This window comes from Pristiophorus japonicus, chromosome 18 (genome assembly GCF_044704955.1).
Source record: "Pristiophorus japonicus isolate sPriJap1 chromosome 18, sPriJap1.hap1, whole genome shotgun sequence".
Taxonomy (NCBI): Eukaryota; Metazoa; Chordata; class Chondrichthyes; family Pristiophoridae; genus Pristiophorus; species Pristiophorus japonicus.
In genome coordinates this window covers 110,215,680-110,232,578 of record NC_091994.1, presented here as the reverse complement: position 1 = coordinate 110,232,578, position 16,899 = coordinate 110,215,680, and the positions used below count along the sequence as shown (strand labels likewise).

The 16,899-nt window shown below is 48.4% G+C and overlaps 1 protein-coding gene across 16 annotated transcripts in view; it reads right to left on the bottom strand.

The window, feature by feature from the left end:
• kif1b (kinesin family member 1B) overlaps positions 1-16,899 on the bottom strand; it is a 327,704-nt gene that overhangs the window by 35,567 nt on the left and 275,238 nt on the right. For 10 of the 16 annotated variants that reach the window (XM_070860541.1, XM_070860547.1, XM_070860545.1 and 7 more), the window contains 5 exons: positions 14,445-14,553; positions 13,625-13,691; positions 6,384-6,468; positions 5,605-5,710; positions 4,200-4,226 (listed from right to left, as the gene is read on the bottom strand). In XM_070860541.1, the coding sequence (XP_070716642.1) occupies positions 4,200-4,226; positions 5,605-5,710; positions 6,384-6,468; positions 13,625-13,691; positions 14,445-14,553 (394 nt within the window). The remainder of the gene's footprint in view (positions 1-4,199; positions 4,227-5,604; positions 5,711-6,383; positions 6,469-13,624; positions 13,692-14,444; positions 14,554-16,899) is intronic. The other 6 variants (XM_070860555.1, XM_070860557.1, XM_070860556.1 and 3 more) reach the window with 1 other exon arrangement.

Sequence of the window (16,899 nt, the reverse complement as noted above, 5' to 3'; positions counted from 1 at the left end):
ACTGTCGGAGATGCCGTATTTTGGATGAGGCGTTAAACCGAGGTCCCAACTGCTCTCTCAGGTGGGGGTAAAAAAATCCCATGGCACTATTTCAAAGAAGAGCGGGGGAGTTATCCCCGGTGTCCTGGCCAATATTTATCCCTCAATCAACATCACTAAAACAGAGTATATGGTCATTATCACATTGCTGTTTGTGGGAGCTTGCTGTGTGCAAATTGGCCGCCATGTTTCCCACATTACAACAGTGACTACACTCCAAAAGTACTTCATTGGCTGTAAAGTGCTTTGAGACATCCGGTGGTCGCTATATAAATCCAAGTCTTTCTTTCTGCAAAGCATCACACAGACAACAGATTTACTGTCTTCCATTTATGCTAAAAACACTGTTTTGTGCAGAGATGCCTTTCAACCAGTCCTCCTCTCCAAATGATAATGTATTCCTTTCCTGATTTAGGCTGAGTAATTGGAGGTGACATGGGTGAAAGGAAGGAAATAATTTGCACGGAGGTTGAGTCATTTTGAGCTTCCCACAGTCACCGAGCAGCAACAGCTGAGAGCTTAGCTACCTGCCCACTGACTCAAGGACAAGTGTGCTATTGGCGAGGGGAGCAAGGATGGGAGAAAGCAGTTCTAAAACCCAGTGGGATTAGATACATTAAAAAAAACAACACATACAGATACTAAAGCAAGAACTTGCATTTATATAGCACCTTTAATGTCAGACAACATCCCAAGACACTTCACAGAGCTGTAATCAGACAAAAGCGGACCCCATGACAAGGGAGGAGATTTCGGGCCCAAGTTTGCCCCCTCTGCCATGAGGTGCACGGGCTTTGTAGTCCAGAAACGGCGACGATTTCTTACCTCCGTATTTTCCCCGTTGGTTCCAGGCCTGTGGTGCGTGACGCAGCGCATCGGAACGCGTGATGGGCGGAGCTACAGCCCCGCGCCGGAAAAAATGGCGGCAGCTGGGCGCATGTGCAGTGGAGTCTGTGCGCGTGCGCAGTAGCTCCTGGCCTTCCCAGCGCGTCCTGGCTCCGGGCGACCCTATCCCTGGCCGAAGGGACGACGCGATGTTCGCCGCCCCCTATCCCGGGCCGAGTGGCCTGCCGCACAGGCCGGCCGCTACCTTCCGCGCTGAGGGCTACAAGAGACAGATCAGTGGGGGGGGAAAGAGTTTTTGGGGGCGGGGGGGAAGGGGAAGAGTTTTGATCCAGCAGTAGGGGGGGGGAAAAGGAAAGAATCTTCAAAGATTTTCCAGTACTTTAATATCTAGCTATCTTTAGTAAAAATATACTCAGTTTAATCAGGCTGATAGCACCTGCACCCTGTCCAGTCTCACTGCTTGTGATTTAAAAAAAAACTAGCATTCCTATCAGAACTCTGTCATTTGGAGGCTACCTACGCTGATCTCTTAACTCTCCGCAGGGTTTTTCAGAATGTTTAAAAGTGGCCACTTACTCTGGCCTAACTTAGTTTGGAGTAAGCTTTAAGCTGGCTAAACTTGCTTAAATGGCCAAAACAGGCCTAAGTGGCTGGTAACGCCCCCTTTTGAAAAAAAAATGGAACTAAAAAAAAACCTAACTAACTCATTTACACTGGAGCAACTTAAATGGGGAGAATTGTGATTTTTAAGTTACTCTTTAAAAAAAAAAACGGAGTAACTCCTGGGGAAATTTGGACCCATTAAGAGGGACAGCAGGGCAGGTTTCAAGGAAGGTCTTGAAGGAGCAGAGGTAAATGGAGGTGTTTAGGAGGGAAATTTCAGAGTATGGGGCCTAAACGGCTTCCACTGGTGAGCCGAAGGAGGATGGGGGGTGGGGGGTGCACAAAAGGACAGAGTCGGCGTTTTGGCGGGGGGGGAGGGGGAGGGGGAGGGGTGGATTGTAGGGCCGGATGAGTTTACAGAGATGGGGAGGGACAAGACCATGAAGAAATTTGAACACAAGAATAAGAATTTTAAATGTGAACTATTGGGGAACCAAGCACCCAAGTCGGTCAGCCAGACAGGGATGATGGGCGAGCAGACTGTGGGGATGAGTGGGAGATGAGGACAATAGAAAGACTGCCGACAACATATCTTATTGGTTATTTCCGGACTGCAGACTTTAGCCATAAATACCACCTACCAGAGTCATTTGATTAAGACAATATGCTGGAACTGGAAGGTATTACCACGGAACATGACTGGTAACAATCGATCCACATTTTCAATCAGAGGATACAAACATTGCTGGTACACTTTAGTTTCACTGTATCTGCACTGAACAACTACTGTCGGTACTGAAGGCTAAGGGGATGCAGTGCAAGAGGTGTGTCGTACAGGAACTATTTCGCAGGAGTAGGTTTTGCTGGAATCACTGGAGACCTGGAGCTGGATTTTTGGCCGTGTTGCCATCTCCGTTTTCTCCCCGCTGGGGCAGCAATGGCGGCGGTGAGCTATTCCGGGCGGGCGGCCAGCTTCTGGCGCCCTGCCGGGGTTTTCGGGGCCGGTTTGGGCGGGGCGCGGCACATTACCGCCCGGGGGAGGCGAGCCAGTGTACAACAACCTCCTGGTTGCGACACCGGCTCGATTTTGGGCTCGCGCCCGATCGGTAGCGCCCCCTGCTGGGAACGCTTGAGAAAGCGGGCGGCCCGACCTGCCGCGAGGGAAGTCATGTCGACCTCAGGTAAGTGCGATTTTTATTTAGTTTTTTTTTGCGATTGATGTGGTGGTGCCATGAGTTAGTTTTTGGGAATGTTTTTGATGTTTTTTTTTCTCTCCTCAGGCCCCTTTCAGGGCGCTCCGAGGCCGGCTGTTTAGTTCGGGGGATTTTCGCTTGTTCAGCCGGCCTAGCGCCCCGAGACAGGTGTACAACGCCTCCCTTAGCCCCCCGCCCACACTCAGGGCCCAGTTGCCAAATTTTGCTGACTGAGGTGCAAACCGTATCACCCCGAAATGAGCAAAACCGAAAATCCAGCCCCATGCCTTGTACTGCTGGTAGAAATAATGTCCATGCAACACCTCCTCTTCACACACTATTTTGTTTATACCACAGGCTAGTTCCTTAAACTTTTTCATGATTGCAAGTGGGGTTAAAATGTGAGTGGAAATCTCCCCGCCCCCACCAATCTCAGCTGATTTACTTCCCTCCAATGTTACCAGGTCACAATTTGGAAAATGTTGAGAGTGTGTGTCAGAGTAAGTATAACCCATGCCAGATTTCATCGTCACAAAGCTTAATTTACATTCTCTGTTTTTATTCCTCATCCTCAGAGGCCACTCCCTCATCGTGAACTTAAGCCATGGAGCGTCCGGAGGCTATTCCACCTTGTAGTGCATCACAGCCGAGCCAGATTCTGTTCTGGGACGTCTACACAGCTCACCATCTAGCAGGAGGGGGGGGGGTCTAGTGTGAGATTCCTGATCAATTGTCCTTCTCCTTATCCCCGAGGGACTGACATTAATCGTTGCCCTCCCATGACCGACGCTGTTGAGTCTGGTTATGCTAATTCCCTGGAGCATGAACGTAAATGTGACAATAATCTTACTGTCGCCAACACTCATATTTCCACATCTTGCAGCTCAGTAAACGTTGGCTTTTCTACTCCCAAGGTACGCGATCCCCCCCAACATTTGAATAAGTTCAAGTTAAGGATTGAACCTTTGTTGGTATCACAAAACAATCAGGCTCCATGTTACAAGCACTCCACCCGTGAAGATTATTACGCGCACTCTGTTTACTGTGTCGGCAGTAGTTTACACTAGTCTTCAGCAACAGTACCAGAAGATGGTCACCTAACGTTACTGAATTTAAATAGTCAGGGGGGTAACATTTTTCACCAAACTGTTTGGCAAACAATTACATTTATAACACGTGGATCTGAACACCAGTTTCTGAATTCTCAGAGCAGAAAGTGTTGCAAGCCCCTGATGCTTATGATGCTACCTCAAAGATCTGGAACATCGACCAAGTTCTCCTCTTGCTACGCCTCGCAAGTTAAGTCAAAATAATTGCCCATGGAACTAAGTACAACGTTTTCCTTGATTATTTCCCATGCCTGTGGTATAAAGACAAGTTTGGGAACAGCTCCAAAGGAGGAATACTTAAAAAGCAAAGGAAATCAACATTTATTTTTTTCGTTTAAAAATAAAAGAGATGAGGCACCTAATCTAATAAGCAGGGGGTAAACACGCGGCAATGAAAAGCTCAAAATACCTAGGTAAATCCAAATCAAGAAACAGCCTGCAAAATACAAGAGGCATCCATTAGCAACGAAGAACGAAATGGAGAAATACACACAGAGCAGCCACATTAAAAGAAAAAGCAGCCAAGCACGGTTGTGTAAACGATAAAGCAAACGGCACAAACGTCAGCCAACTGCATCAGCGCAACATCAAAGTTGGAGGCTTCCTGACCATAGAATTCATTCTTCATTCCTGAATAATTTGCAGTTAGACCAGGAATTTCTGAGCCCAGACAGCACAAGAGCCCTTTAGATATTAGAACACCCAGTTGGTTAATTCTCAATGTACCGCAGAGGAGGTACTCATCCAGGCAAGCTCTTCGTCTAAGCCACCCATGTATGCCTGCATCAGCAGCCCTTCCTGTTTTGACCCATCTCTACACTTTAGGAGCTTGATCACAGATCTTGCTAATCTTCATGTGGCTTCAATTGGATTTGTGGCAAACAAAACCATTTTGGAAAAAAAAAGGAAATTGCTGCAAACTTCAAAAACATGCTGACAATCCGACAGACAGATGCTTCATGACGAGCTCCGTTTGACCAAACGCGACCAGGTTAATGGAATGTTGGCCCTGAATTCGCGGTACCCCGACGTGCGTGTACAAGGTGCGCGCAAGCGGCCATGGGGTCCCCGCAAGTTTAGGCACGCAAAGCGCATGCGGCTAAACCCGGAGGTAAAGGGCCTCCGCGGGCGGAGAGTTGGGTCATTCGCTATTTGCCCAACGAGTGCTCGTGAAATTCTTACGACAGATAAAAGCAGGCGTAAGGCTTGCTTTCATCAGCATAAAACTTTAAAAGCACCAGAATAAAACATATTATTTAATAATTTAAACATTTAAAATTGTTAAATAAAGTAAGTTTATTTTTATACCCTTTAAAATATGTTAAAAAAATGTTTTTAATTGCATTTTTGTTTTAAATAATTAATTAAATTCCATTTTGATTAATTTTCAATATATGTGATGTTTTGAAAAAAATAATTATCTTAATTACTCGAGTGTTTTGGGGGGGGTATTTCCAATCATACTTATAGTGATTCCAGAATCACCATAAGTATGAACGCGGATCCCCTACTCTTGATTGGTTGGGCCGGCCCATGTGATCCCAGGGACAGGCACGAAGCACCTACGTCCCTGGGATACGTGGGCCTCTATGCAGGCCTTCGCACAGAGGGCCAGGAACGCGAGTCTCCGAACCTCCGGGACCACCGCGTAGATCCGTAGAAATTTTTCAAGTCCACGGGAAGCCTCCGACCGCAATCTCTGGATCATTATCTCAAAGGGACGGGCAGAAGAAGTGAACCCCAAGATGCGCAGTCCCTTCTAAAAAACACACACACACACATACACACATACATACACACATACACACACATACCTATGAGCATCATTTGAAGATTTGATATGTTTTGCAGAAATAATATTCAAAGACAAAACAGCATCGACAGCAGCCTCATCCACCTCTGGCTTATTCCGGATGCGGCCTGGGAGACAGAGACAAAACACAAAATTACTGGGTCTGAAGGAGACAGCGCGAACATCTGTGTCACATCCAGTTTCTGTATTTTTCCTTCATACATGAAGTCAAAAGGAAATATCTTTTCCCAGTTTATGATGAATCAGACCATGGCCGTTTTAAATTGCAAATCGCAAAGATTTAATATGTTCTGACTAAAATGAGAATGCTAATAATTAACTCTGATTTGAGAGTCCAAACATTACGAATTACAGGCATTCTGTCACTCAATGGAGAAATAGTTCATAATTCGAAGAACATTTAGAATCATAGAAATTTACAGCACGGAAGGAGACCATTCGGCCCATCGTGTCCGCGCCGGCCGACAAAGAGCTACCCAGCCTAATCCCACTTTCCAGCTCTGGGTCCGTAGCCCTGTAGGTTACAGCCCTTCAGGTGCACATCCAAGCACTTTTTAAATGTGGTGAGGGTTTCTGCCTCTACCCCACCCTTTCAGGCCGCGAGTTCCAGACCCCCACCACCCTCTGGGCGAAATGATTTCCCCATAAATCCCCTCTGTGAATGTGAAAATTTCAATAAAATGGAGTAGCACAATTGCAATACTTCAAAAAACAAAAGTTTAATCATTTCAATCAGGTGATCTCATTGAAGAAGTAAAAAGATTTTGGAAAAACGCTCACCAACAACCAGCTCTCGAACATCCTTCCAATGGAGCTCGCTGCCCTTTTCATGTACAATTGTTACCGTGATCCTGCGTTGAATTCCCTATTGGAAGAAAATAAAGTTTGAGTTTATTGGGTGTCAAGTGTGTCTCAGTGGCTGCACTGTCACTGCTGCGTCAGTCGGTTGCAGGTACATGCCACACTCCGGGACTTGAGCATGTAATCAAGGCCCGCACTTAGCCGCAATGCTGAGGGAGCGTGGCACTCTCCCAGGTGCAGTCTTTTGGATGGTCTCCCAGGTAGAAGACCACATGGCGCTTTTCAAAGGTGAGGAGGGGTATCCTGGCCAACATGTATCCCTGAACCACCACCATCACCAAAAGAAATGATCTGGTCATTTATCTCATTGCTGTCTGTGGGAGCTTGCTGTGCGCAAATTGGCTGCTGCATTTCCCGCCATTACAACAGTGACGACACTTCAGAATGTTCCCCATCGGCTGTGATGTGCTTTTGGACGTCCCAAGGTCATGTTTGCTACACAAAGGCAAGTTCTTTACATCTTAACTTACGGTCTATTTATAATTTTAGTACAGCAGTGTTGTAGTACAAGGTCACAGCTGGAATGAGACAGGACTGAATGAATGAATATGTTAAGAACCTCTGGGAGTTGAGCCTTTGTAGGCTGAACAACAGCATCTCCATCAGCCGAGTCAGCTTAAAGAAAACAAAGTCACGGCACGCCTCGATTACACCAAGTAATTGGTCTTTTTGTTTTTTTCTTTAACTCAGAAATTGGAATAAAGTATTCCAAAAATACCAACCACAGCATTATACTAAAAGATATTTGATTATTATGACGTCAGTGTTCTCGATCAGGCCGACATCTCCAGCATCGAAGCACTGACCACACTCCGTTGGGCGGGCCACATTGTCCACATGCCCGACACGAGACTCCCAAAGCAAGCGCTCTACTCGGAACTCCTTCACGGCAAACAAGCCCCAGGTGGGCAGAGGAAACGTTACAAGGACACCCTCAAAGCCTCCTCGGTGAGGCGGGAGTCCGGGGCATCGTTGGAGGCCTATAAAAAGGCCCAGCGGGAGATCGAGGAGGCAGTCGGTGAGGAGGTAGCCGGTGAGGAGGCAGCCGGTGAGGAGGCAGCCGGCGAGGAGGCCCAGCCGGTGAGGAGGCCCAGCCGGTGAGGAGGCCCAGCCGGTGAGGAGGTAGTCGGTGAGGAGGCAGCCGGTGAGGAGGTAGTCGGTGAGGAGGTAGTCGGTGAGGAGGCAGCCGGTGAGGAGGCAGCCGGTGAGGAGGCCCAGCCGGTGAGGAGGCAGCCGGTGAGGAGGTAGTCGGTGAGGAGGCCCAGCCGGTGAGGAGGCCCAGCCGGTGAGGAGGCCCAGTCGGTGAGGAGGCCCAGTCGGTGAGGAGGCCCAGCCGGTGAGGAGGCCCAGCCGGTGAGGAGGCCCAGCCGGTGAGGAGGTAGTCGGTGAGGAGGCAGCCGGTGAGGAGGTAGTCGGTGAGGAGGTAGTCGGTGAGGAGGCAGCCGGTGAGGAGGCAGCCGGTGAGGAGGCCCAGCCGGTGAGGAGGCAGCCGGTGAGGAGGTAGTCGGTGAGGAGGCCCAGCCGGTGAGGAGGCCCAGCCGGTGAGGAGGCCCAGTCGGTGAGGAGGCCCAGCCGGTGAGGAGGCAGCCGGTGAGGAGGCCCAGCCGGTGAGGAGGCCCAGTCGGTGAGGAGGCAGCCGGTGAGGAGGCCCAGCCGGTGAGGAGGCAGCCGGTGAGGAGGCAGCCGGTGAGGAGGCCCAGCCGGTGAGGAGGCAGCCGGGTGAGAAGGCAAAAAAGTAGAAAGAAATCGAAAGGTGACGTCACAGCCAAGGGGGTAAGTGACGGCTGGTGATTGGTAAGTAGCTTTTCTTTTTATTTTCTATATCAGTAAGTAACTTTTTAGTCTTGTTGTTGCCAAATTAAGTTTATCTAGGGGTTAAGTCATGGCAGGACAGCTCGGACACGTGTTATGCTCCTCCTGTACTATGTGGGAAGTCAGGGACGCTTCCGGTGTCCCTGATGACTACGTGTGCGGGAAGTGTATCCACCTGCAGCTCCTGACGGACCGCACTGTGGCACTGGAGTTGCGGGTGGATTCACTCTGGAGCATGCACGATGCTGAGAACGACGTGAATAGCACGTTTAGTGAGTTGGTCTTACCGCGGGAAAAGGGTACACAGCCAGATAGGGAATGGATGACCAACAGGAAGAGCAGTGCAAGGAAGCTGGTGCAGGGGTCCCCTGCGGTCATCCCCCTGCAAAACAGATACACCACTTTGGGTACTGTTGGGGGGAGATGACTCACCAGGGGAGGGCAGAAGCAGCCAAGTTCATGGCACTGTGGGTGGCTCTGCTACACAGGAGGGCAGGAAAAAGAGTGGAAGAGCTATAGTGATAGGGGATTCAATTGTCAGGGGAATAGATAGGCGTTTCTGCTGCCGCAACCAAGACTCCAGGATGGTATGTTGCCTCCCTGGTGCAAGGGTCAAGGATGTCTCGGAGCGGGTGCAGGACATTCTGAAAAGGGAGGGTGAACAGCCAGTTGTGGTGGTGCATATAGGTACTAACAATATAGGTAAAAAAAAGAGATGAGGTCCTACAAGATGAATTTAGGGAGCTAGGAGCTAAATTAAAAAGTAGGACCTCAAAAGTAGTAATCTCAGGATTGCTACCAGTGCCACATGCTAGTCAGAGTAGGAATTGCAGGATAGCGCAGATGAATATGTGGCTTGAGGAGTTGTGCAGCAGGGAGGAATTCAAATTCCTGGGACATTGGAAGCGGTTCTGGGGGAGGTGGGACCAGTACAAACCGGACGGTCTGCACCTGGGCAGGACCGGAACCAATGTCCTAGGGGGAGTGTTTACTAGTGCTGTGGGGAGGAGTTAAACTAATATGGCAGGGGCATGGGAACCTATGCAGGGAGGCAGAGGGAAGAAGAATGGGGGCAGAAGCAAAAGATAGAAAGAAGAAAAGTAAAAGTGGAGGGCAGAGAAACCTAAGGCAAGAAGCAAAAAGGGCCACATTACAGCAAAATTGTAAAGGGGCAAAGTGTGTTAGAAAGACAAGCCTGAAGGCTTTGTGCCTCAATGCGAGGAGTATTTGGAATAAGGTTTAACTGCGCAGATAGCAATTAACGGATATGATGTAATTGGCATCACGGAGACATGGCTCCAGGGTGACCAAGGCTGGGAATTCAACATCCAAAGGTATTCAACATTTAGGAAGGATAGACAGAAAGGAAAAGGAGGCGGGGTGGCGTTGCTGGTTAAAGAGGAAATTAATGCAATAGTAAGAAAGGACATTAGCCTGGATGATGTGGAATCGATATTGGTGGAGCTGTGGAATACCAAGGTGCAGAAAACGCTAGTGGGAGTTGTGTACAGACCACCAAACAGTAGTAGTAAGGTTGGGGACAGCATCAAACAAGAAATAAGGGATGCATGCAATAAAGGTACAGCAATTATCATGGGTGACTTTAATCTACATATTGATTGGGCTAACCAAACTGGTAGCAATGCGGTGGAGGAGGAGCAAGGGGCCGTCACGAGGCCACCGGGGATGTGGGGCGCCCTGGCCCCATCCCAGCACAAGAGACGGAGCGTCGGGCTGCACCATCGCGGCAGGGACCCCGCGGAATCGTCCGCAAAAGGCCCGACTGGCAAGTCGGCAATTTCAGCAAAATGGCGGCACGCATTTCCCCCCCCCCCCCTTTAATTCTCGCCCCGCGAGCGGAGTGCGGCCGGGTTCGCGGCCTGTGAGGCTGGCCGACATCGCCCGTGGAGGCCTCAGGGGGCGCTGCCCAATTACCCACTCGGGGCGAAAACCGGTCGCTGTGCACGGCGATAACGCTATCATCGGCAGCACAGCGGCCCGGGGAGCGACCGGCAAAGGCGGGGTTGGGGGGGGGGGGGGGGGGGGGGAAAAAAGAGCGACCGGGGAAAGCCCCCGGGCGAGAAATCGTTCGCGTCCCATTAGCACCCCCTGGGGGCGCTGACGGGAAACGCAAATGATGCAAATTCATTTCTGATGCAAAATGTTTGAGATGGTATTGTAATTAGAAACACAGGAGACATTACAGGAAAGTGGATTAAATCCAGGCCCGGGTGCTGCAGGATAGACAGCCAGATTATTCAACACTTCACTGACATGGACTGATTCAACATTTCCAAATCCTTCAAAAAAGGACTATTTCTTATGGATTCATACCAAATAATTGAGTTTTCTGTCTGTGGGAGCTTGCTGTGTGAACATTGGCTGCCGCGTTTCCTACATTATAACAGTGACTACACTTCAACAAGTACCTAATTGGCTGTAATGCACTTTGGGATGGCCTGCGGTTATGAAAAGTGCTGTACTGTATAAATGCAAACTTTCCTTTCTATTGCCGCACTGCTAAAACCTCTTCCCTGTCCAAGATTACTTTCCTTTCCCATCAATCTATTCTCCACAAAATCTCCAAGTTAAAACCATGCTCCTGCAGTGGTTCTGAGGTCAGTTCAAGCAGAGGATGACACATTCCTCCTCACAGTCGCATTCTCTCCGACGAATATCAACAATGTGCTCTGTGCACAATGGTCCATCTGGTGGAATGCTTTCTGAGAGCTGCATTTTACAACCTACACTGTTTAACTCATTGGTTGTGCCTTCTGTGTGATTCATTGTGCAAACAGCACACTGCGGTCATAGAATATTTGATCAGGAACGTGTATCCCCCGCAGTGCTTTAAAAAAATATTTTTAGAATTCGTATGTATTCAGTTTTACGTTTAAATTTTCTCAGCCCTGCCGAACGTGCTGTGCCCAGTGGCACTGACTCGAGATGAGGGACGATTAAGTTGCACACGTCACTCACTGTCTCATCACCCAGGTGTCTAAGGTTTACATGGTAGCCGGCTGGGTCAGTGTCAGTGTTGATTGGCTATTCAACTGTGGAGGGAATCACGAGCTGGGCCTGATCATATTTTCATCTTATGCTGGGATAGAAGAACATAAGAATTAGGAGCAGGAGTCGGCCATTCGGCCCCTCGAGCCTCCTCCGCCATTTAATACGATCATGGCTGATCTGATCATAGATTCATCTCCACTCCCCATAACCCTGGACTCCCTTATCGTTCAAATATCGGTCTACCTCCACCTTAAATACATGCAGTAACCCCAGCCTCCACAGCTCTCTGGGGCAGAGAATTCCAAAGATTCACGAAATTCCTACTCATCTCCGTCATAAATGGGCAACCACTTATTCTGAAACTAGTTCTAGATTCCCCCTTGAGGGGAATACGCTGATATACAAACACTCTCTCGCTCACTCTCTTTCTTTCATTCACTCCAGGGCCATCAGGAGCAAGAAGCTGGCTGATTTCTACCCATCCTAGCTCTGGGACACAGAGGTCCAGTGTCACCACCTCACAGTGCAGGGGGGAATCAAACGCTGTCTGTACGGCTTAGCACAACCGCCTACAACTGAAGCATGGGCAGTCCAGCTCTTCTTCAATAATTAATGTGGCACTAATTTCTTCTGGAGAGGCTCTTTTCCACATTTTCATAACTCAGAGGAAACGTGTATTCTCTTGCTTTTGTTCTGCAATCTAATTTAAACTGCTGTTGTGTCCGCCCCTAACACTTTAAACTTCTGGGTGATGTCCCCTCTTAAATTTTCTATCCTCCGACAAAATACAAACTCAATTTTGAGAGTCTGTAATGAACTTAGTCCCTTGAACCACACCGTGGCTGCAGTGTGCACCATCTACAAGATGCACTGCAGCAACTCGCCAGGGCTTCTTCGGCAGCACCTCCCAAACCCGCGACCTCTACCCCCTAGAAGGACCAGGGCAGCAGGCGCATGGGAACACCACCACCTCCACGTTCCCCTCCCAGTCACACACCATCCAGACTTGGAAATATATCGGCCGTTCCCCCATCGTCGCTGGGTCACAATCCTGGAACTCCCTCCCTCACAGCACTGTGGGAGCACCTTCACCACACGGACTGCAGCGGCTCACCACCACCATCTCAAGGGGCAATTAGGGATGGGCAATAAATGCCGGCCTTGGCAGCGACGCCCACATCCCGGAAACGGATACAAAAAAAGATCATCTGATAGATTTTTTTCTCCTCACTACAATTGAGACTTTTTCAGGTCAATGACAAAACGAGAAACAGACCCAGCTCCAAATGTCTATTTTGTATTTAGAAACATTTGAGATCATCACAGCGACAAACAGCTATTTCCCAATGATCAACAAGCTACAATTTGGCTTCAGTTCATTTGCCCATTGTCAGTGGAATCCAGTTGCGTCTAATAGGCCGAAATTCAGCTGCACGGAATTAGCGCGTGTACAACAGGACGGAGGCAGTACACACACCGAGCAACAACCATGTTTCAACACAATGTTACAGCTGCTGAGATCAGAATTGTGTACACGTGGATTTAACTGTAACAGAGGCTTGAAAGTTTAACGGGGTGGATTTTCGGGTCCTCTGCGCTTTGTTTTTCGCCCCGGAACGGCGGGGGTGAGGTGTTGTGGGCGGGCGGTTAGCCTCCAGCGCCCCGCGGTGATCCTCGGGTCGGGTTTAGCGGCGGCGCGGAGCAGCCCCACGGGGAAGAGCTGCGCTCGGTGTGCAATGCCCCTGGTCCCGATACCGGCGCGAGTTTTGACTCTTGCCTGACCCTACCACCCCGCAGCGACCGCCTGGGAAATCAGGGCGGTCCCACCATCCCATCGGCGGAGAGGAGAGTAATGGACTCCTGAGGCAAGTGTGAATGTTTTTGTTTTTAATTGTTGTGGCGAAGTGAGCTGTGGTGGCGTGGGCAATGTTTTGGGAATGTTTGTGTGTGGTTTTTAAAGTCCCCCCACCCCCCGGCCACTCCCTCCCCCCCCCCCCCCCGGCCACTCCCCCACCCCCCCCCTGCCGGCCACTCCCCCCCACCCCCCCCTCCAGGCGTGTCTCGGAGTGCTCCCGGCCTGACTCCTTAGCTCGGGAGTTTCCCATCCTAGCACCTCCCTTAGCGCTGTGCCCCCTCACTCAGAGCCCAGCCGCTCAAACTTACCGACTGAGGCGCAAACTGTTCCCGGGCGCTATCTTTCCCGCCCCGCCGCCATTATTGCCCCAGAAATATAAAAGCCGAAAATCCAGCCCATAATCTCACGTGGCATCAGAACCAATTCACAAATTATTTACCAGAGACAGGGTTAAACAGATGAGTTTATCCAAAATATTTACCTGGTGAAGCAGGTACGTGCCTTGACACGGTAAGCCTCCACTATGGTCCACAACTGCCGGGATATACCTGACAACAGACAAGACATCATTAAAGCAAGGATCAGCCCAAATGGGGAAAGAATTCAACTGAATCATTCTATCTTTGCTCACCCACCCTAATAAACATGGAAAAACCTTGCACAATTTTACAATCTGATAATAGTCTTAACTACTTTACTTCCCAAAAGGCTGCATGTGCAGAAAGAATGTATGCACTGGGATAAAAATGACCTGTAGCCCTTATCAGAATTTGCACGATAACCATTATCTCTTTTCCCATCCCTTTCCTCCACCGCTGACCCCCACAACCCCTGATCCTTTCCTGCTATGAACACAGTTTATGAAAAATAGTAATTGTTGTATGGAGGCAATTTCTCAAAACACTTAAGTTTTGGCATGTATGAATAACTGTAATAGAGCTCCCCCAGTGGACTACTGATGTACTGCAACTACTGATGTAAATAATAAAGGATCACGTGCCGAAGTCACACGATGACAGTTTCTGTATTGGAGCCACCTTGTGGAGTGTGTTTATTTGTGATGTCGTAAGGATATATCACATTGGCGACGAGGTTGGGATTTCTGGATTCCTTAGCTGAAATTTTTATGTCGTAAGGATATATTACAATAACCAAAGCTGTACAAGAATTTACTCAACTAATGAGACTCGTCTCAGTCAACATTCGCAACATTATGAAGAAAAAGATCCTGCAAATTGTTTTGTGCTCGACTGTACAAATGTTGATCGGTTAAAAACAAGCCTGGTTATTTCTCAACTTACTCTCCTGTGGGTTCCAGTTCACTGATCTCAAACCAGACAAGCAAGTCGTATTTGCTGACGCATTGTCCTAGACTGGGTTTGCTCATGGCATTCAACTTAGTGGCCGGGACTGAAACATGAGAAGAAGAAAAGTGTCAACATATCAAACTTGACATGTAGCTACAGTTTGCAGCAACCTCCAAGCCACTTTCCATTCATTTTATAGCTTTCAAAATAAACCTTTGAGGGAAAAAGGGAGAAAAGAGATAAAGCAATCAACCAATTCCAAACACAAACTCCCAACTTCTCGCCTCCTCCCACTTAATCCTCGAGCATCAAAGATCTTTCACATAAAACTTTAATGCCAAGTTCTTTATTCTGTCCAGAGTTATTTAGTACACCTGTTGGCCAACATCCGCTTGTGTCTGCTGTAATGTATCACGGTGATGCCAGAATATAAACGAGTGAATTAACCAATTTACTAAAGCTAGGTTAAGAAAGCGTGGATGGAAGTTTGATGGCAAATTAATCTTTTGAAATGCCACAGTTACAGAATGCTAAATTGCAGCTTGATGGGCTGTCCCGGTGAATTGTATTTCTTTGGGTAATAATGCAGCTCCAACACAGATATCACACAAAATAAACCTGGGTTGTCTAATCTTTTGAGCGAGGACAGAATACTTGGGTCAGCACCAGTACATGGGTGGCATGATTCTGCAGGAACGAGAGTCCCGATTGCACAGAAAATTCAAACATTCTTATGCACAAAAAAATTGCAAGACCAAACGCAAAAAAAGCAACAATGTGCACACAGGAAATTTGAGATCTCCCACGCTCAGACACACACATACACATATAGACACACACACACATACATACAGACAGACACACACACACATACAGACACACACACACATACAGACACTCCTCATACACAAAAAACTCCAGACAACCTCAACAGAAAAAAGCAAGACCTCTGTGCACGGAAATTCAAACTCCCGAAACACAAAACATTCCAACCTTCTTCCTCTTCCAACCAGCACCCGCTCCTTCTCCAATCCTTCTCCCCTCCCCAAAGCTTTAAAACTGGGTCGATGGGAGTCTCGGCTCTTTAACTTCTTGGATTGAAGGACTGATTGGTGCAAAAAGCTGCTTCCTGATTGGGCTAAATCAACGAGAACGCATAATTTCCTCGTGCACCAGACTCACATTACGCTCCACTCCCACTCTGACCTCTCCGTCCTCGGCCTCCTGCACTGTTCCAATGAAGCTCAACGCAAGCTCGAGGAACAGCACCTCATCTTCCGTTGAGATATTTTACAGCCTCCCGGACTCAACATTGAGGTCAACAATTTCAGACCATAACCCGTTTATTTTCTGGTTGTTTTCCCTCTTTCTCACTGCCTCTATTGACGATTTGGCCATCTCCATTTACACCCTCTCTAGACTCATCTTTTGTTTCTTAACTTGTCTCATTTCTAGCTCCATTCGCCTCGCACCATCATCCCTTATGTCTCTTAATTTCGCCTGCCTTCCACCCTATCACAGACCTTCCCCTTTGTTCCTTCCCCCCTCCCCCTTGCTTAAAATCCTGTTACATCTCTAACTTTTTCCAGTTCTGATGAAGATTCATCGACCTGGTGGTTTCTCTCTCACCACAGATACTGCCTAACCTGCGGAGTATTTCCATCATGTTCGGTTTGTATTTATCAATTACAGTTAAAGTTTCTGCTCCCAGTGAAATTAAGCACAGTTGAAAGTAGGTTTGTGTGCTCAATACGAGGAGAAACATGGGTCACATTTACTCGAAGCTTAACTGGAACAGCTACAAAAGCTGGATACTTGGTGACAAGTGGCTCACCTCCTGACCCTTCAAAGCCACTCCACTACCTGCAAGACTCAAGGCGGGAGTGTGATGGAAGACACACCATTCACCTGAGCAGGTAGAGAGAGCTGCAACACTCAAATAGCTGAACAACATAACAACATAAGAAATAGCAGCAGCAGTTGGCCATAACGCCCTTCGAACCTGTTCCGCCATTTAATACGATCACGGCTGATCCGATCATGGACTCAGGTCCACTTCCCTGTCCGCTCCCCATAACCCCTTAGTCCCTTATCGGTTAAGAAACTATCTATCTCTGTCTTAAATTTATTCAATGACCCAGCTTCCACAGCTCTCTGAGGCAGCGAATCCCACAGATTTACAACCCTCAGAAGAAATTCCTCCACATCTCAGTTTTAAATGGGCAGCCCCTTATTCTAAGATTATGCTCCCTAGTTCTAGTCTCCCCCAACAGTGGAAACTTCCTCTCTGCATCCACATCTGTGATAAAGGCACCCGCTTGATTTTGGTGCTAATGACTCAATATCTCATCATCTTCATCATAGGCAGTCCCTCGGAATCGAGGAAGACTTGCTTCCACTCTCAAAGTGAGTTCTCAGTTGACTGTACAGACCAATACAGGAATTACAG